At 38.0% G+C, this 21,788-nt stretch overlaps 1 protein-coding gene across 1 annotated transcript in view; it reads right to left on the bottom strand.

Annotated features, from left to right (window-relative positions):
* Positions 1-3,843: 3,843 nt before the first annotated feature.
* LOC136884187 (protein phosphatase 1 regulatory subunit 21) overlaps positions 3,844-21,788 on the bottom strand; it is a 179,924-nt gene continuing 161,979 nt past the window's right edge. The window contains exons 14-15 of the mRNA XM_068228739.1: positions 15,260-15,493; positions 3,844-4,060 (exon numbers count right to left, since the gene is read on the bottom strand). Of these exons, the coding sequence (XP_068084840.1) occupies positions 4,034-4,060; positions 15,260-15,493 (261 nt within the window). The 3' untranslated portion in view covers positions 3,844-4,033. The remainder of the gene's footprint in view (positions 4,061-15,259; positions 15,494-21,788) is intronic.

Genomic DNA, 21,788 nt, shown 5'->3' with positions numbered 1-21,788 from the left:
CAAAAAAAAAAGTCCTAAAGAGAAAATATGCTAAAAAAAAAAAAGAAAACCAATTATACTGTTAAATTTAAGGTTAGGTTTGAACCTAAAAATAATTATGATGAAAACAAAGAAACAAGTGTTTAAAATTATAATTAATGAAATAAATAAAGAAATAATACATTTTAAGAACACCAACATAGTAAAATATCAAGGAAAAACGTTCTTAGAGTCGCAAACTATACACGTCACTTACAATTATGTTTAAACTTATCGTAGGAATGTCCAACATCTAGGCAATTTGCACACATTTCATGTGTGGATTAGCATCCGCTTTCTCAATAAACTTTCATTTTTCATAATTTGTAAACTGTCTAGCTTTCTTTTTCTCCATAACTGAATGTCCTGGAAACCACTATGCGTAAGTACAGTAGGCCTAATTTATGTACGCTGTTACACAATTCACTTATGAACATAAAATTAAGCACAAAAACGTCAGCTGTATACGTACGTACAGTAGGCCTAATTTATGGATGCTGTTACGCAATGTACTTACAAACGTAAAATTAAGCACCAACACGTTACACAAGCTGCTGTTGCGTGATCCAAAAAAACACACGACCAATTCAAAGACTGGCTTGAGACTAATGCTCCCTGCAGCTGTAGGACGACACGCTAGGGCTATGAAATTAAGTTCCCTACCAAATCTTCACCCACGGCCAGTAGTCGCTGGCGCATCACGCGTGCAACGTGGCGAGGAACGCTAATTTAAATTTCTTATGGCGGGAATTACGAATGTACTAAAGAGTGACGTAAATGTGTTATCCAAGTTTCTTTAATATGTATTTAATAGGACTTATTATTACTTTGGAATAATGACGTAATCTCCACGGAAACGTGCTAGAGAGGGATGTCTTAACCAGTTTCGACTGTATAACATTAGTTATCAAAATTTTTCATGAACTTCAAACTGGACATTTGCAAGTGAATATTACAATAGCTGAAATGTATTGATCACTGTAAAGCTATTCACTATATCACACAAGATAAATTGTAGTGATTTTCAGTGAAAGTATTTCCACTGTATTAAACCACTTGTATATTCAAATAGTATTTAAAGTTAAAAATTTCAGTGTTCCATATTGAAGAATATTACAGTTAAAATTGAAATAATTGATAAAGAGATTCAACCTATTCAATACAAAAGAATAAGAAATGTAGTGAATTACATTCTTATTTAATAATAAGTAGAAGTGGTACCGGTTTCGACCCTAGTCCAGGTCATCATCAGCCGATTAAAACATGAAAAACAATGCATAGGAAAAGGAAATAAAAGATCAAGTACATTCCGGATCAGTAGAAGAGGCGATATAAAAATGAACGGGGTAGACACTGTAAAATTCAGAAGAATAAAATGTAAGTCACTTAAAAGAAAACAGTGCGTAATTTTCTGAGCGGCAGTATGGCACACGCAGTGTTAGGCAAAAGTCTTATAATGTTTATGAATAGCGGAGAACGGTTAAATGAGTTAATTTTTAAACACTGTCAGGCACAAAGTCATATCATAATCGAACACATACGAAAATCCATAATCGTGCAGGAGTTGAAGATGAGTAGATCTATTGAAATAACTTGCCAGCTCCCGGTGATCAGCACGACACATTCACCGTTAGGCACTGAGGTTTCAAACGCCAAAGTAAAGTGGAGAATAGCTTGATGATTCAGTAATTTTCTTCGGTTGCAGGAAAGTAAGTATATAGATAAATATAATATACTGTAATTCAATATAATTGAATTATATCTATAAGTATATAGATAAATATAATATACTGTAATTCAATATAATTGAATTATATTATATTTATCTATATACTTTTTCCCGCAACCGAAGAAAATTACTGGATCAGCAAGCTATTCTCCATTTTACTTTGGTGTTTGAAACCACAGTGCCTGGTGTTAAATATATCGCGCTGATCACCAGGAGCTGGCAAGTTATTTCAATAGATCTACTCATCTTCAACTCCTGCACAATTATGGATCTTCGTATGTGTTCGATTATGATATGACTTTGTGCCTGACAGTGTTTAAAAATTAGCTCATTTAACCGTTCTCCGCTATTCATAAACATTATAAGACTTTGCCTAACACTGCGTGTGCCATACTGCCGCTCAGAAAATTACGCACTGTTTTCTTTTAAGAGACTTACATTTTACTTCTTCTGAATTTTACAGTGTCTACCCCATTCATTTTTATATCGCCTCTTCTACTGATCCGGAGTGTACTTGATCTTTTATTTCCTCTTCCTATGCATTGTTTTTCATGTTTTAATCGGCTGATGATGACCTGGACTAGGGTCGAAACCGGTACCACTTCTACTTATTATTAAATAAGAATGTAATTCACTACATTTCTTATTCTTTTTTATTGAATAGGTTGAATCTCTTTATCAATTATTTCAATTTTAATTATTCAAATAGTAAACAAAAACATTTTCATGACTGCAAATGTTTTAAATGATTTTACTACCAATGATGAAAGTTATGAAAAAGGTAGCATGCCATCATCAACTAGCTTTTCAACAAACTACATGATTCTTTGGACTCAAGTATTAAAACATTTCTCTTCAACTCCTATCCTTACAGTTTATTAAGGACTATTGGATTGTCTATACCTCCAAATCAGCATCCTTTAAGGCACAAATGTTCATCAAGCATTTACAAAGTTTCCACAACAGTACACCTTATACACCTCTTACAAATCAATTTGAAATTGAAAAATTTAGAAATATTTCTAATGGAGATGGTTTTGGAGTTAGTTTAATACAAGGTAAAACTGTTAACATAAAAGCATATAATTCTAATAACACAAAATTTCATGCAGGAGACTGAGCTTATGTAATAAGCAAATACAGTTACATCATTTTAACTGAAGGTCTGGTTCCTTCACAGGACAATAGTTTTTCCATGTCATATATCCTTTGCTCTTCATTTTATCATTTTTATAGTTACTGGAGCTACTTCCACTTGAAAGAAGCTCCTAAAAACTGTCAAAAACATTGAAACAAAAATAAACCAAACTCTTAAGCCACATTCTCTATAAATGGAACATACAGGAACTTAGGAACTACATATCTTCTGACAGTAATTTTTTTTACTAGATTAGAGTGCATAAGAAGGTGAATTTTACAATCCCTAATGCCAAATATACCACATGTTTTTATCTACATGGTCAAGGATATTATTCCAAATATATTCCAAAAATCTTCAGAACAAAACAACTTCTTCTGCTTGCTTCTTTTAAACTCAGAAAGAAGGAAAAAAAAAAAAAAAAGAGTGTTCACATAATTATTTCTATAACTGAAAATAATTTGTACACATAAGTAATGCAATTCATTTTTCAATAATATGCAGAAGAAAAGCATGAAATTGAGATCCTATTTAGATCTCAGATTAATTATTGGTTCACTGGAGGCAAATACATTTTTCACAAAAATATTAGCTACCTAAAACTCCTCAGGAAAAAAAAAAAAAAAGGAGTGGATAAAGCATAGTCAATGTCCTCAACATGTCCCAGAAATTGGCATTTTTTTTAACATTATATTTTAATCAATAAAACTTCCTTATATCACCCTATGTACAACTCTACATCAAGATAAGACAGCCAACCCACAGCCATACGCAATACTTTGGCTATCAATTTTTAACAACAAATATTTCTTTATAAATTTACTAATACATATAATAGCTTATACATAAATTACTTTGATTGCAAAATATTATGCATTAAAAATATATTAAAAATATATAAACAATAATTAATAGTTTTATAACCTATGGATATTCCATAGATTTTTCTTCTTAGAAACAAAATCACAAATCTTTTAGGTGAAATTTTGAGACTAGGGCAGGGGTTTAGATCTTACCCTGTAGAGCTCCCCTGTACCACCATTCCAAGCAACAGTAAAGAGATGTGTCGCCCATTACTCTTCAACTCGTCCAATAATGTTCAGGAAGAAATTAACTTAGAACATTTTCTTTGTCAACATACAAAGAAGTTACTTTTGTTTTCCTTTCCGAATAGGCTGAAACAAAGTTAAACAAAACTGTAGATTAATTCATGGGTATGAAGATGAAGGCAATGATGATGATGGGGAGGAGGAAGATATATTTTATAACGTAAGGGACAATCATACTGTATAAATATTAGTATCTTATATAAAAAACCAGCAGCATAGATCAAGGGGCTAGGATAGGAACTTAAAACTTGGCTGATCTGGGTTCACTTCTTGACTATACACCAGGTGTCCTCAAATGATGGACTCCGGTTCAGATCAGAACCCCAATGCCTTTTTCCTGCACCTGAACAATTTATATGATATCAAGAGTAAGAAACATTTAAAACAGAAAAAATATTTTAAAGAGTAATGTATGATTTATATGTCCCCTGGCCTAAAACAATATTTTCTCTACAGATGGCTGTGAGCGATGACTTTGTTCTCTAGTTTACGGCCTATTCCCTGGCTTAATTTGACCTATTAGTTAGCCATTACTTATTCTACACATGAACTTAAAAATGATGTGTTGTTTATACATCAGTGTAAGGAGCTAATTATTTCAGAGAACGTTTGTGGCAAAAGGGGCTCTGGTTAAGATGCAGCAGGTTGTTATGCTACTTAGGTTCCAGAATGGGTATTAAAAAAAAAAAAAAGTATATAAATGCAATGTAAAGTTTAATCTTATACCAATTGTATAGTATCATTTGAAGTAATTCCACATACTGTATATCAGTTGACTATATTTGTAAGTAGTACAGGAGATATTATAAGTAGAATTTTGTAAACAATATAAATTTATTAAGGATGAGCTGTGTGTTTAATAGAAAAAATTGTTAGCGTAAATTGTATAATATTGTATTATAGGAAAATTTTCTTCTCTTGTTAATTTAATATTTAGTGCTTGACAATAATGTATTTTAGTGTACCATTTGCCACCGAGGTAGACACCTCATTTGCAAATAAAGAGATTTTGATTTTGATTTGATTTGTGTCATAAGTGACTAAAAGAGATGTAAAGTGGACTCTGAAACTCATATCTTCAAACCTGAATAGGCAATGCAATTTTTCTTTGTTTGTACAAATGCAAAACATGACATGCGAATGATTCAAGCCATGAAAAGTATACAGCTGTCCGCTGCTACAAATGTGTGCAGGGTAGAATTGTTATCAATGGATGTATGTACTAAACTCAAGCAGGAAATAAGTGATGCTTTTGTGTACTTTGTCTTGAGGAGTCTTGAAATAGGACCGACTGTGTTCAACAGCATGGTTGGGCATAGGTGGACTGCTTGACTGAGCTGCCTGACAGATAGAAATGGCAACCTGATCCCGGATGAAGAAATGAAGATGCAGCGATGGATGGGAGTATATACAAGAATTATTCAACGGCAACAAGGAAAATTTTAAACAAAGAGAAGCTGCAACAGGTCCATCCATTACAATGGCTGACTTAGAACAGGCCTTAAAGCGGACAAAAGTTGCAGGGCCAGATGAACTTCCACCAGAATTGCTTAACTCTCTTGCACTCAGCACGCCGATCTATCAGTGTGAGAGGTTATGGCGAGAATGCTCACAACACGATACATTGGCTCTGTCCTATTTAGGAGTTTTGGTCATTTGTGTGGTTGTTAAATGGTAACAGATGATCGTGACAGTAACCTAAAAGCACTGAATTTACATTTTACTCGACAGATATATCCACCAGCCCTATGAAATACTTTTATTTTCAACAAATGAAATCTGTTGACCATGAATGTTTATGTTGTACTTGCTACAGTTAATTATGTCAAGGTCCGCCTTGTCAATACAATACAATACTCCAGACGAACCTCCACCTACAATTCAGTAGGGCTGGTTGAATTGTATTGACAAGGCGGACCTTGATATAATTAACTGTAGTAATTGTCCGGCTCCATGGCTAAATGGTTATCATGCTGGCCTTTGGTCACAGGAAGTCCCGGGTTCGATTCCTGGCAGTGTCGGGAATTTTAATCATAATTGGTTCATTTCGCTGGCACGGGGGCGGGGTGTATGTGTCATCTTCATCATCATTTCATCCTCATCACGACATGCAGGTCGCCTACAAGCGTCAAATCAAAAGACCTGCATCTGGTGAGCCAAACTTGTCTTCAGACACTCCCGGCACTAAAAGACATACACCATTTCATTTTTCACTGTAGTAATAAAGTCAATAAGGACCATTGGTGGCCATCATGGTCAAGCTAATAGATATGTTGTAGTTCGAAGTTGTTATTGCATGGATCTGTTTTTAGTTGGCTTATGAATACAACTATTTGATCTTGCTATCTCCCCTTGGAGGAGCCTGTTAACTCCTAGAGGGTGCATCCCCAGATGGCGGATAGGGGGACCCTACAATTCAGTAGGGCTGGTTGAAATACCCAATACAACCTGCAGACCAACAGGCAGTCCAGCTCTTGAGGGCTTTAAAATACTGGGACACCCTCCCTCCAGAGGTCACAAATATGGAAGACCCAAGCCCAGGGTATAGGTGACCCCAACGGCATCAGTGGTAGAGAAGGTGGACTTTGGTACGGTATCGGTGGCGGAAGAGGGAAACTTGTAATGTCTGTACTCCAGAGGAGCGGCTACAGAAGGCTTCTGTACTCCAGTGGAGTGGTCTAGAATAACACCTGACAGTAGGTATAAAATGCCTTTGGAAGTGGCGACTCCATCATCATAATAGCCTATATATGGTATGGTACTAGTAAACCAACCTCAGAAAAGGTTAGGGCACCCCCTGCTTAAGGTGACGTGCAGTTCTGAGGGTACGGGGGGGGGCTGTGAGAAATGGGCGACCAGTAACCAACATTAAAATAGGAATAGTAAATCTTATGACCCTGACAGGAAAGGCAGAAAAAGTAAAAGATTTCATGGAGAAGGTGGAAATGATGGGGCTGAGTGAAGTGAAATGGAAAGGTAATGGAAGGAAGAAATTGAAGAAAGGATACATATTATACTGGAGTGGTGGCCAAGAGGAAATAAACAGAGTGGGACTAATCATTTCAAAGCAATTGGAGGAGTATGTTGAAATGGTAGAATGTGTGAGTGACAGAATAATGAAGATTACACTAAAGATGAAGAGTGAAGTAATGGACTTCATACTAGTGTATGTACTACAGATGGGAAACGGAAAAAGATATTGAAGAATTCTTGGAGAAAGTAGAAAGAGAAATTTCAGGTGTGGAAGTGGTTATTATGGGAGATCTGAATGTACAGGTTGGAAATGAGAGACAAGGAAAGGAAAAAGTCATTGGACCATATGGATATGAGAAAAAGAATCATGAAGGAGAGGAACTAGTGGACTTCTGTGAAAGGAATGGACTTATAATGGGGAATACATGGTTTCAAAAGAAAAACAGCAGGAAAATTACGAGATCAGTAATAGACTACTGTTTGGCAGAAAGGACAAATCGCAGGAAGTTGATAGATGGTACAGCTTTACCATGAGAAGCATTTGATGGGGACCATAGAGTTGTAGTGGCAAGATTACGGTTGGGAAAAATGGAAAAACTAAAAGAGAAAGCAAAATAAAAGTACGGCAATTGAAAGATAAAAATGTACAGGAAAATTTTCAGGAGAGATTGAAGCAACAAATCCCAGTTACTGAAGTGGAAAATGTAGAAGAGGAATGGGCCAATTTTAAAAAGGCATTTGTTAGTGCAGCAGAGTGTGTTTCTGGGATGACATCTACAAGAGTGAAAGAAAAGGAGACACCGTGATGGAATGGGGATGTGAGGAAATTGGTGAAAGGAAAGAAGACAGCACGGCAAGAATGGAACCAAGATCAAACAGAAGAAAGCAAAAGGAAGTATCTCAACAGCAAAAAGAGATGTAAGAAGGTGGTAGGAGAAGATAAGAAGAAGAGGTGGGAAGAATTTACACAAAACATGGAAGTGGATGTTAAGTGGCACTAAAAAGGATGCTGTATGGACTTGTAAAAGCACAGAAAGAGTTATCACAAAGCTAGAGAAAAAGGAAGATGGGGAATTGTTAACACACCCAGAAGAGATAAAGAGAAGATGGAAGGAGTATCCTGATAAGCTATTGAATGTGAACAACTGTACAGGGGAGATAGAAGCAATACAGTGTGAGGACTCCACAACAGAGGATGATATAACTATGTTGGAGATGGAGTTAGCGGTACAAAAGATGACGATGGGAAAAGCAACAGGGATGGATGAAATCAGTGTGGAAATGATAAAGGCTGCTGAACATGGTATGCAATGGTTGTACCGACTACTAAAGTGTATGTGGAAATACAAATGTGTACCAGAAGACTGGAAAAAAAGGGATAATAATACCAGTGTTTAAGAAAGGGGAAAAGAAAGTTTGTGGTAACTATAGAGGAATCACACTTATATCGCAGGTAGTTAAAATACTAGAAAGGATATTAGAAAGAAGAATGAGAAGAAAGATTGAAGGAGAGTTACAAGAGGAACAATATAGCTTCAGGAGTGGAAGATCTACAGTGGACCTAACTTTAACATGGGACAGCTGATAGAAAAGAACTGGGAATATGGAAAGGATCTGGTCACGACTTTCATAGATATAGAAAAGGCATATGATAGTGTCCCCAGTTTGGGAAACCATGGTTAAGAAGAGACTTGGAAGAGATATGTTAGAAATGGTGCAAGCAATGTACAACAACTGAGTTAGCAGAGTACTGCCCCCAGTTGGAAAGACATAAATGGTTTAGAAATAAGACTGGACTAAGACAGGGGAGTGTGCTGTCACCTCTTTTGTTTATTATGGTCATGGATAAAATTGTACAGGAAACAAAGGAAGCCTATGGAGATAAAGAGATGAAGATACTGCTATTTGCAGATGATGTAATCTGGGGAAAGAACAGCAAAGAAGTGCAACAACAACTAGATGTACTGAATGAAAAAATTGAGAAGTATAGTATGAAAATCAGTACAGAGAAAAGCAAGACTATGGTGATGTCGAGAGGGGAAAGACAAGGAAAGGACACTGTGAAAATTGGAAGTCAGAGTCTGGAAATTGTGGACAGCTTTAAATACCTAGGAGGTGAATTAAAATTAATGCACAATGCTAGGGTGGACATGGAGATTATCAGGAGGGTACAGCAGGGTAATGCACTCTACCAAAGTGTAAGAAAACTTGTTTGGAGCAAAGAAGTATCACAGAAAAGTAAAGAGATAATGTACAAAATGTACTACCCGTATGTACCCATACTGACATATGCAGCTGGACCAAGTTCATTCGAATTCAGCTTCATCTGTTTCTGGGCTTTAATCCTGGTCCACAGTCATCCAAAATTAAAGGAGAAGAAGAAGAAGATACATAGTAGTGAATGCTTAATGACATTAAAAGTCTTATAGGCCAGCTATAACAACTTGAAAAACCTTCTACACAAAATTCAGTGCCTGTGTTAAGGCCATCATGTCTTACACTACTATAAAATTCAATTCTTGTTTGTGCTACCACTTTTAAAAAACTTAAAGATGCATAATGAAGTGACCTCATCTTGTGATGACGTTGGCCAGAAATAAAAACAGTACGGATCCAAAAGTCCTGTTGTGACATGAAATTTGTGTGAGTCTGCAAGGTTATGTGACGTTGTTCTTACTTATTGTAACATGGCAGCATGATATGTGTTGCTCTGCGGTGCGTGTCTGGCTGCATTTGCTTTCATGCACCTTTGACGCAGACTTGGGAAAGACTACACCTGGTATGTTTGCTCGTTGTAGCATCTTTAAAGAAAATCTAAGATCTGATGATGATAGGCTATCACTTGCTGATGATTCTAATTGTCTTAGTCAGATGTTACTGGTGAGTCTATGAGTTCTTAGGTGACTGTAGAGGCCAATCCTCAAGCCACAAATTCTTCCACAGTAGTAGCAAACATAGCCAGCGTGGAGATCCAGATGCTGAGGAACGTCTGCTCTTTCCGAGCAATTCTCTTCTCAGTTTCAAATCACCGGTATTGTTGTTCAAAGTTCTTAGAACCTTCGTGGATAACACGATGCCATACCAGGCGGTTAGCTGCTTTGTTTGCCAGTTAGTGGGGTTGATGTGGCATTTCTTCATGTCTGACTTTAGTACGTCCCCGAATCTTTTTTGCTGTCCGCCGTGGTGTCGATAGCCACCCTTCAGCTGAGCATACATAATTTGCTGGCATCCAAACAACATGACCTGTCCAACAAAATCAATGTTTCATGATATAGCCTCAATGCTGATGGTACAGGCTTCTTCCACGATACTGATGTTAGTTTGGTGATCTTGCCATTTAACTCCAAGGATCCTCCTCAGACAGTGCTGATGACGCTTCTCCAGGCAGTTTATATGCCTCCTGTAAGTGGTCCAAGTTTCACACCCAAAGAAGCATGTTTGTGATGGCAGGTTTATGAGTGTGTGCTGTCTTATTGATGAACCAATATTGAAGCATATAAAGCAATGTACAGAAACAGAGGTAAAATGAAAATAATGAATAACTATGCGTATCAGGAAGAAGAATATAATAATTTCAATTGCGGTCAAACTGACTGCATCGGTGGTTCTAGGTATATAATATATTCCGGTGGTACCAGTGTTATTTAAGTCAAAACTGAAATGAAATAGCGCTGTTTATAAAAAGTCATCACTAGAGCCCGGAAGTTAGGCATTTATTTTTGGTTAAAATAGGCAGGCAAAAAGGCACTTGAAATACTGAAAATAGGCAGTACTGTAATTAAAATAGGCATTTATTAGGAGTGAAAGCAAAAAGGAATCTCACTCATTATTAATAAAAATATGTATTTTAATTACTCATTCATTTCTTTATTATCAATTTATCACATAATTAGCGTACTTACTCTTACTTTCCTTGGTTACAAGCAACAACAAGGTGCTTTTTCAAAGTATCAACTGTCATAGACAGATGTCTGTCAGAAAGAACGTTTTTCATCATGGAAAAGAAATGTTCTACTTCCACTGAAGTGATTGGTGCAAATTTGAAACAAGCTGTTTCGGAAGGATTCATGCCAGTTAAAACAGAATTTTCACCTTTCAGAACATCACGAATATTCTTCATTTTTTCACTGTCCACATTAGCACTCAGAACACGTTTACACTTTTCACTAACACTGCTTCCTTTTTCTCCTGGTGCTTGTAGAAGTTGATTTACTGCATCTTCGAAGATCGCCATAGATGATACCAGCGAATCATCTCTTTTCTCCAACTTCAAGATTGCTTCCGGTATCACACTACAATGTGCTGTTATAAATGCCATATCATTGCTGTGCTCTTCATGGTCCAACAACTTTTTTACCTCGCGAACTGAAGCAACTTCGTCTACTGATACTGCATGAAGTACCTCATGTATCTTGTCCAAATTGTTGCTGTAATATATGACTGCTGAGATCCAGGTTCCCCATCTGGTGAGAACTGGCTGTGGAGGTAAAGGGAGCTCTGGTGCCACGTCCTTGAAAACCCGGATTCAAGGGGGTGATTTTAGGAAGATTTTCTTGGTATTCAAAACTAACTTATCCACGTGAGGATACAAACTTCTTATCTCTTCAGCAATTATGTGCAGTCCATGGGCTAGACAGGTGAGGTGGAGCATTTTACAAAAGATAACTTTCGAGGCTGTAGTTGCTTTTTTCATGTAAGGTGCCGCATATGTGACAAAAAGTAGGACATCATCATGCAGTATTTCATCCGGCCAGAGTAACATTAATGAATTTGTGAACAACTTTGCCACTGTGCAACCATTTGCTCTCTCCATCTCTTCTGTCGTCAAAAGAAATACTGATGATAGGTCTGTTTGCTTTGCTTCCATAGTTCCAATGATGACGTTGGCCATGTAACGTCCCATTGCATCCATAGTTTCAGATCTTCTTTTCTGCAACTCTGCTTTGAATCCTCTGCAGAGTCTCTTGAAAGGAGATATTCAAATACATTTTTCTTAATGTGGATTCTGACGGAACTTCTTCTTTAGTGTACTTCTACAGAAACGTCCTGACGACTGATTTTTCAGTTTCCCGAACGGAGTTCTGGAGTCGAAGAAAGCTTTACATAGATCCAGGGAAACTGAGATTGCCTGCTGGATGTTGTAACTGCTGTTGATATTAAATTGATCTTAGAGCCAACAATATTTAACCAAGACTTATGTTTTGTTGTTGCGAAATGTTGAGTTATAAAGTACTTTCTTTCGTGATTAATAGATTTTTCACAGATTTTGAAAAAGAGTTTAGCTCCATCAGTAGAAAGTGTATCTGAACCGAATTCGCGAACATAGCCACGTAATTTACCACCCAACGATAAAAATTTTGGCATGATAAATAAGTCAGCGCGAACACCCGAGTTGCCTTTAACAAGTTCAACAGTAGACTAACAGCTTCTTTCATGTTTGACCTGTTAGACAGAAGTGATTTACTCCCTTCTTCTACATTATCTTATCATTTCGAAATCGGGAATACCAGGTAATTATGCATTGTCACAGCAAAAGGGTTGTGAGGAAGGAGAATAGACTTAATTCCCTCATTCTCTCTTTTTCCTGGTATTCATTATGCTTGTACATTTCTTTCATTAATGAAGGTTCTGCTATTTACACAGGTTAAATGAATGGGTTGAGAAAATAAGCTTTCGAATGCCTAAAAACAAATAAACGATTTACAAGGAACAATATTCTAAATAGATATTTGTGATGGTAATATGTAATTTAATTTGTGCAACCTTTCTGTCTTCGATGTACGGAAATCCATTATGTGCTTTTTAAAATGTGTAAATCGCAGAAAGAAATTGCATAATGATCAAAAAAGGCAAAAAAAGGCTTTAAATCTTAACACTTTGAAGACGATGTCACCCCATGTGGGGTGACGGACCTTCATACAAAATATAGTATGTCACCCCTCATGGGGTGACACAGCAATGTGTCCAGGCCTTTCAACTTTAGGCTGTCGCACGAAACTAGCGCTACCATTCGCTGTTGTATTGCATTGCTTGTTCACGTAAGGTGTTCATAGAGTGCAGCGCAATGCCCATTCCTTTCTCAGCACGCTGGGCATTGCGCAACAAACAGTGGAATTCAATTATTAATGGCAAGGAAAATAATGTGGATTGGAGTCTATTATTGCTTTTTTCTTACATACTGGTTGAGATTTAGCATTCAGATGAAATTGTAAACCGGGGCTACGTGTGAATAAAAAAAATGTTTCTGCAAACCTGGGAATGTTCCCCAGTAATTGTCACTGGCTGATGATTTGGTTGAATCATTGCCCGATGCAGCACCGGAATCTTTGCTAGTGTCCTCACTACACAAACTATTGTTGAATTCTGACTCGGAAAAGGTGGCATCACATTGCAAATCCTAAATGTCAACATCTCTTGATTCAACACTCGAGCCCTTTTCAGGTTGTTCTTCTATCTCTCTATTGGTAATCATGGCTTACTCAACACAGAAACACATAACATGAATTAATTTCTTGTCACAAAACTGTAAATTACAAGGAACTCGTTGAAAGGCGCGTAAATCAACAGCTCACAGTACAGAGCACAGTGTTCCACAACAACAAAGGTAAAAAGGCCGTCACCCCTACGTCACCCCTGTAGGGGTGACATGCGCTTTCTCTGTTGCATAGTCAACCTAATAACCATATGTCACCCCAATGGGGGGACACAAAAATAGTAACTTTGAACATAAAATATGTCTTTGATTATCATCTACGAATGAAATTACGAACATCTGTAACCCACAACAACCTGAAAAATGTATACGGCATTTCAGCAGTTTACCGCAGAAAAAGCAAATGTACACGTCGACGCTAAAGTGTTAAAATAGGTAACGGAAGCCAAAATAGGCAAAAAAAAAGGCAGAATAAAAATTGTCTCTACACTTCCTAAATGCACGAAAACATATTTATCTCTATCTGATTCTTCAATATATCCAGTCAGATAAAAAAGGCATTTTGCCTAACTTCCGGGCTCTGGTCATCATCATCATCATCAATGTCCCACTCTAGTTGCCAGTGGTTAACAAGCCCCCCCCCCCCCCCAAAAAGTAGTGTTACAAAAATATTGCAAACTTTGGGTTGGGAAGACTTAGGAGTAAGGAGATGAGCTGCTCCACTGAGCAGTGTGTTCCAAGCTGTCAGAGAAGAGATGGAGTAGAATGACATTACCAGATGAATGAGCTGAATGGAGTTTATAAAAATAAGATAGATCAAAATAGATCAGATCATAAGATGACAAGAAAGTTGGGATTAAAAAGAAGGACAAATTTGGGCAAATAATTGTTTACGGGAAGAGAAATTAGGGATTGGAATAATTGACCAAATTTGCAGATGATGTGGTGATTTGGGGAAGAGGAGAAAAGGAAGTACAAAGGAGACTGGACATTTGGAATGAAAATCTGAAGGAGTTTGGAATGGTAATTAGTAAAAAGAAAACTGTAGTCATTCACTGTGGAAAAGAGAAAAAGAGAAGCCAAGTGAACAGACAGAGAACAGTTAGAGAATGTATAACAGCTTACATATCTGGGTAGCATTATTAATGGAAGTAATGAAATCAATCCTGAAATTAATAACAGACTAAGTAAAAGTACAACATTTTATCATCAAGTCAGAGAGCTTTTATGGGAAGACAAAGTACCCAAGAGAACGAGATTAACATTACACAAACAGTATTTCATACCAATTGTAACATAGGGACTAGAAATGCTGGTAACTAATAAGAGACAAGATAGCAAGATCCAAAAAGCAGAAGTGAAATTTTTAAAAACATCGGTTCAAAAGACAACAAGAGATAGGATTCAAAATATTAAAATCAGAGAAGAGCTAAATATAGAACCATTAGTACAGAAGATATAGGAAGCAAGACAGAGATGGTTCAGACATGTAAAAAGAATGGGAAAAGGAATGGGTAGCAAGAAGGAAATTTGAAAGAGAAGGTAAGGGAAAGAGATCAGTTGGAAGACCGAGAAGAAGGTGGATGGATCAGATTTGGAAGGACATTAGAGAAGCTGGATTGCATGTAGTGGAAGTAATGGAGCAGGAAACATGGAAGGGCAGAAAGGAATGGAGGAGGCTTGTTAACCATATTGATGATGATGATGATGATGATGATGATGATGATGATGAATAATTACCACCTTCTCTCTAATCATTTAAGAAAATAAGTAAAAAAACTGATAGGCGATCTGCCACCTGGGTGACAGCCCTAAATGCAGATGAGTGGTGATTCACTGATTGATACCAGGTATCTTACCTTGTTGGTCAGTTGATACTTAAGCTGGTCTATTTCATCACACTGGACGGTGAGTTTATCATTCATATTGGCAAGATGTTCAGACATAATACTGAGCTGTGTCTCATAGTTGTGAGTGGTAGTATGCAGCTCCTCCTGTAACCTGGCCAAGGCATCTTGTGTCTCTTGGAGACAGCATTCACAAAGCTGTTTGCTTTCTAAACTCAGCTCCAAGCGCTTCTGCAGTACCTGGCACTGAAATGAACAGTGAGACGATTAAGTTCATTACAAAAATAACATACATTGGAATTGTTGTTGTGTGTGTGTATATATATTGTAATTGCTCTATTTGTAATGAAATATCTATTTTTAGTTATACTCTATAAATCTTGTGTGAATTACTGTGTAAGCACATTATAATTATTTTATCACACTACTTGTAATGGAACACTGTAAGTTATATTTTGAATGAATTTCTTTGTAATTGATTATTATAATTACATTAGACTTTAAATATGACTGATGAAAGTGCTCCAACAGGGGCGTAAACTATGTAAAAGAAAGGAAAAAAGTTACACTCCTCATAAGAAATCTTTTAATTTTCAGGTATTTCTTCTTGTATTTTTCATGTAATCTTATATATTTTTTGTTGCTGTTATAGTGTGTTTTAAATTAGTTTCACCTCTGTGCTATTGTATGCAAGTATTGCCACCAGGATACCTCCCAACTGTACTGTTATACAGAAACCAATGAAACAGCTCAACTGATAGGAACAAGAAGCTTGTGTTAATAGCTCCATGGTACCCACATCAGCCTGAGCAACTCTGGACTGCCAGCCTGTTCCTTTATTCACTCCAGGAAAATACTAGAGTATTGTGGTGTGGATCCGACAGTTTGTAAGGAAAGCCTCTAGAACTGCCAATGTGCAGCTAGAGAAGACGGCAAGATAGCCAGCTCCAACTGCATGCAACAACCTCAAGTTACGGCGGAGTCCCACTCACTTCAACTGCAACCAGTCAGGGATGAGTCATAAGTGCACTGATCAGCTTTTGCCACCGCTACTGATGCCACTACATGATCTCAGTGCAGGTCTCCTGACAGCACAGGAAGATCTCCAGGGATTTCCAGTGGCTTCTGCTCATCTGAAGCATCTGGAAGGGCCAGCCTCTCTATAAAAGGGCAGGCGAATGAGCGCAAGATGGTTCAGTGCGAGTTCTCAGTCCTGTTAGCAACTCAGTCAGCAAGACAGTGCTGTGAAGAATGTACTGCTCTGAAAACTGGATCAGCATGTAACAGCGTCAATGGAGTGCTGGGTGTGGATAGGCAAAACAGTGCGAAGAACGAGGGACAACAGTGTAGCTGTGTGATGTAGGATAGTGAGTGAAGACTGCTGTTAGAGTGTGAATGCAAGATGTATGTGTGCATGTTTTAACAGTTAAGTGTAAGGCTGCTATTGTAGTATAGTGTAAAGAGAAATACTCTAGAGTTCAAGTGACAATTATAGAAATTACTGTAGTGTAATCGTTTTAGCCCGCCTGGTGGCCATGATCGTTAAGGCGCTGAAGTCTAAAAACGGTCTAACACCGAGGTTAGCCGGTTCGAGTCCCGTTGGTCGAAAAAATTTTCACCATCAGAATGTTGGCCGGCAGGGTAGGGGAGGTGGTGGTATACAATTTCTAATCACTAGATTGCGTGCCAAAAGCCTGGATTAAATTCCAAACCTCTCCGCAGTGCTCATATGGAGTGAGGGCATATGACGCTGTTGATGGTGATTCGTCCGTCGGATGGGGACGTTAAGCCTTGAGCAGACCCCTTGGTGCTATTCGACAGGAGTAGGCTATGTGCCGGCACCGGGTTTCACCCTCTCCCTACTCTCATATATCACGTCATTCATTTCATCTCTCATTAACTCCTCTGATGAGGTTGACGTCAGGAAGGGCATCCGGTCATAAAAAACCGCCACGACAAATTCATCTCACCTCATACCCGACCCCGTGGGGAAACGGGACAAGGGTTGGACAAACAAACTGTAGTGTAATCGTTTTAGCTTATAAGTGTTAGAGTGAGTAACTTGTGTGTCTGTCAATCAACAGTCGCCCAAGTGCCAGATTCCCTATCTGTTGTTGACCTAGTCTTTTCTTAAATACCGTACTTGCTCGTGTATTAGACCCCCTTTTTTCCCACTTTTACAGCCAAAAATAGTAAAGGGGGGTCCAATATACGATAACCTCAAAATTTTGTGCAGTGAACACACGACTTCTAGGCTATAAAGAGCTATCAATTGTACGTGTAACCATTCTATACTATTATTTAACAAACTTAGAATGTATGTAAGTTATACTGGCTATTTTCGTCGGAAGGCAGTATTTCTAAATGTAAAAAGACAATAAATGGTGAACACGACTTTTAGGCCTACGGTACATATAAGAGTCCGTTTTAGTTACTCATATCACGTCATTAGTTACATCTCATTAATTCCTCTGGAGAGGTTGACATCAGGAAGGGCATACGGCAGTAAAAACTCGCTACGAAGACTCGTCTCACTTCATACTCGACCCCGTAGAAAAAAGGGATGGGATAAGGGTATTATGTTATCATATAATGAAATATTGATACAAAAGAACTTAATGGCCAGTCATTTGTCTCTGTCAGCTCAGCAGTAGGCCTACCACACAGTAAACCTGATCACTGCTTTCATTTGAATTATCGCCGTGCGCCGCCAACTTCCCTGCCCTGCTACCGGTGTGTCGGCAATTCAAGTGACGTCATCTTCACTGCCATCTCGTCAGTTGCATCAGCCGTGCTTCATTCTCTTTGAGCCATGCACTGCAATCGAGAGCAATACGAGCCTTTTAAAAATAATTTCATTCCCGACTATAGAGTCTAAACAGTGTAAATTCTATTCCCAAATGGTTTCTGGAGATGTCTCTGATATTCCCAGTTGGTACATATGTAGCAGAAGTCACTCCTTCCGAATAAAGCCGTGCTGTAGAAGGCATGCCGGCATGCCAATCCATCAGCTGATAACTAGCATATGTTACGAGTTGTACTTCCGAATGTAATACATAGTAACTGGAAACATTCTTTTGATAGCTGCGGCTGTTGGAACACAGACCCTTATTTTTACATAGTCTACATTTCATGCTTGTTCTCTACATTTATCGTATCAGGGTTTACATAAACAGCTGCCCATGAGATAAGACAGATCACATTGTTTAGGTGAGGTATATTATCGCCCTGATAATGCCAAAAGTTCCTCGACAGAAAGAATAAAAGTAAATAACAGGAAAATATACCGCATTTATGGATATCTACAGGTGTGGCAGTAATGTGTTTTATTATCATAATGTTTAATTTTGTACGTTCATTGTCTCTTTTTTTTTATTAACGCATACCCTAGTATGTTTTATTTGGCGTCTCCGAAAATCGTTTGAATTACGTGGGGACATAAAATTATTATTATTATTATTATTATTTGTTAGGTACGTTAGCGAGTAAAACAATCGTTTTAATTGGATAGCTTTCATCACATTTTAAACTTACTTCTCTCCAAATATATACCTATATTGGCCCGAGTTAAGAGATATTAAACAACCACTTTGTTAATGATCTTGCCTGCTGTATAAATAGCAACAGCCGCAAATATTTCTCAACTAAAGTAAACTAGTTTCCTCATCCCGAGGTGGTACAGCTCTTTTTAGACATACCCCAGTGGAGGGGAGTTACATGTACTGCTTCTACCGCATATCAACCTTCCTGCCATTCGTAAATCTCTGGCAGTACGGTACCGGGAATTGAAGTCAGGCTCCCGAGACAGCAACTAATTGTGCTAACAATTATGCTGGCGGACATTATTAACTACAAAACACAGACATATAGCATGACTAATGTATGCTTGCGATGCGCGGGTCGGACATGAAGCTAGGCCTATTCACCTATTTGTGCGACGTCATCAAAGCTGCAATAGACCTATGCTACGGAGGCGGACATTTCTTAACTACGAAACACAGATGTACCGCATGGATTCAATGCGTTTTCATTGCGTATGTTGTACGGATGAAACTATTCACAAATCTGTGCAATGTCATCAGAGCTGCAATAAGACTTGTACCCGTTTCGAAGCGGAATCGTTGTTCTTCTCTGCCGAATTACGTTGGGGGGGGGGGTCTTACATGCAAGATTTCTTTCTTTTTTTTTTTTTTTTGCTAGGGGCTTTACGTCGCACCGACACATATAGGTCTTATGGCGACGATGGGATAGGAAAGGCCTACGAGTTGGAAGGAAGCGGCCGTGGCCTTAATTAAGGTACAGCCTGGTGTGAAAATGGGAAACCATGGAAAACCATTTTCAGGGCTGCCGATAGTGGGATTTCTTTCATTTTCTTCGTCTCGAAAAGCCAGGGAGGTCTAATATGCGAGGGGGTCTAATAAACAAGTAAATACGGTAATTGCAAAAAACTTGGAAATTGATTGATCAACTCCACTCCCAAACTCCTCTTCCTATAAAAGAATATTTGCCCTAATTAGTCCTCTTGAATTCCAACTTTATCTTCATATTGTGATCTACCCTACTTTTAAAAACACCACTCAAACTTATTCATCTACTAATGTCATTCCACGTCATCTCTGCACTGACAGCTCGGAACAAGTGTTTTTATAATTTTTAAACAAGTGTACTTCTATAAGAACTGTTACAAGCAAGAAGGTTTTATTGACTTTAATGTTGTAATCATTGTATTCTTGACAGGATAGCTTAAGCATCAGGAGTACCCCTTAAAAACCCTTTTTTTAAAAATTTTGTTTCAATTTTTTATCTTAGTCATTAGGTAGCAGCTGATAGCAGCTTGTCTCCTTTCTCCCAAGTCTTTCCAGCCCAAGCTTTGCAACATTTTTGTAACACTACTCTTTCATCAGAAATCACCCATAACAAATCAAACTGCTTTTTTTAAAGATTTTTTTGAGTTCTCGAATCAAGTAATCCTGGTGAAGGTTCAATACACTGGAATCATACTCTAGCTGGGGTCTTACCAGAGACTTACATGCCCTCTCCTTTACATCCTTACTACAAACCCTAAATACCCTCATAACCATGTGCAGAGATCTGTACCCTTTATTTAAAATCCTGCTTATGTGATTACCCCTAGGTACTTACAGTAAACCCCATACAGAACTTTCACCCCACCAACACAGTAATTAAAACTGACAGGACTTTTCCTATTAGTGATATTAGTGAAACTCACACCCTGACTTTTAACCCTGTTTATCATCATACCACTGCCTGCAGTCCATCTCACAACATTATCAAGGTATTTTTGCAGTTGACCACAAATTTGTAACTTATTTATTACTCTAGCAAAAATCTGTATCTCTGATTCCAATTCTTTACTGATATCATTGATATGTATAAGAAAATATAAAGGTCCAATAACATTGTCTTGACTACCTGCAGTATTCCTTTAAACTAAACAGATAAGGCTACACCTACTCTAATTCTTTGAGTTCTATTTTCTAGATATATAGCCACACATTCAGTCACTCTTTTGTCTAGTCCAATTGCACTCATTTTTGCCAATAGTCTTCCATTATCTGGCACTGAAATGATAGGTAGATAGGTAAATCCCAATACAGTGCAGTCTGGACGGTGAGAACTGAGAGAGAACACTATCTAGTGTAACTGTGTGCCTGTAAGTAAGTGATAATAGAGTTAGTTAATAAATCTTAGAATAAACACTACCAGTCATGTATTTATTTATCTACCACCCCACCATTTTGTTACAATGGTGTCAGAAACAGGATCGACTGGTACATCGTAATTCATAGAAATTTCTAGTTAATTAGCAAAATGGTTGCGGAACATTTCCAGACTCTTCTCAATAAGTTCAGTAAACTTAAATCTAACCAGGACTGACTTAAAAATAAGGTCACGAGTGAATTCAAATTCAGTCAGGACCAACTCCAAAATAAACTTTAGTCCGAACTTAAATCTGAATTGAGTGAAGTGAAATAGAACAGGGACACTTTAAGTTAGAAGAGGAAGTGTGCTCTCTCGAGACGAAGTTAAAGGGTGACATTATGCAGGACATTCGTAAACTGGTTGAAAAATAGTTTAAAGGAATACTGCAGGTAGTCAAGTCATGGGTTTGAGACCCGAGGAAATGAGTGCTCTGTACACCAGAATGATGGCTGTGGAGACTTGTACCAAGCCCTCGAGCAGTGATGGCAGCTCCAGCACTGCAAAGGTGAAACCGCCCGCTATGATGGGAGCGCATCCTGGAGGTTCCGGACCCAGTTCAAGACTGCCTGCGTACACAATGGCTGGACTTCAGAGGAGAGGGATGTACAAGTGATCGCCGGGCTACACAGACGAACACTGGAGGTATTACACAGCCTCTAACCAGGTGCCACCTACAAGGAGATAGTGTGAACACTCGACAGGCACCACGATACCCATAAACTGGCAGCTGCCTACCGAGTCCAGCTAAGGAAGAGTATCCAGCATACCAATGAGACACTGTAGGAATTCGTTGTAGAAGTAGAATAGAGTTTGTCCA

The sequence above is a fragment of the Anabrus simplex genome, chromosome 1 (genome assembly GCF_040414725.1).
Source record: "Anabrus simplex isolate iqAnaSimp1 chromosome 1, ASM4041472v1, whole genome shotgun sequence".
NCBI classification, from domain to species: domain Eukaryota; kingdom Metazoa; phylum Arthropoda; class Insecta; order Orthoptera; family Tettigoniidae; genus Anabrus; species Anabrus simplex.
This window is presented reverse-complemented; position numbering and strand designations above follow the sequence as displayed.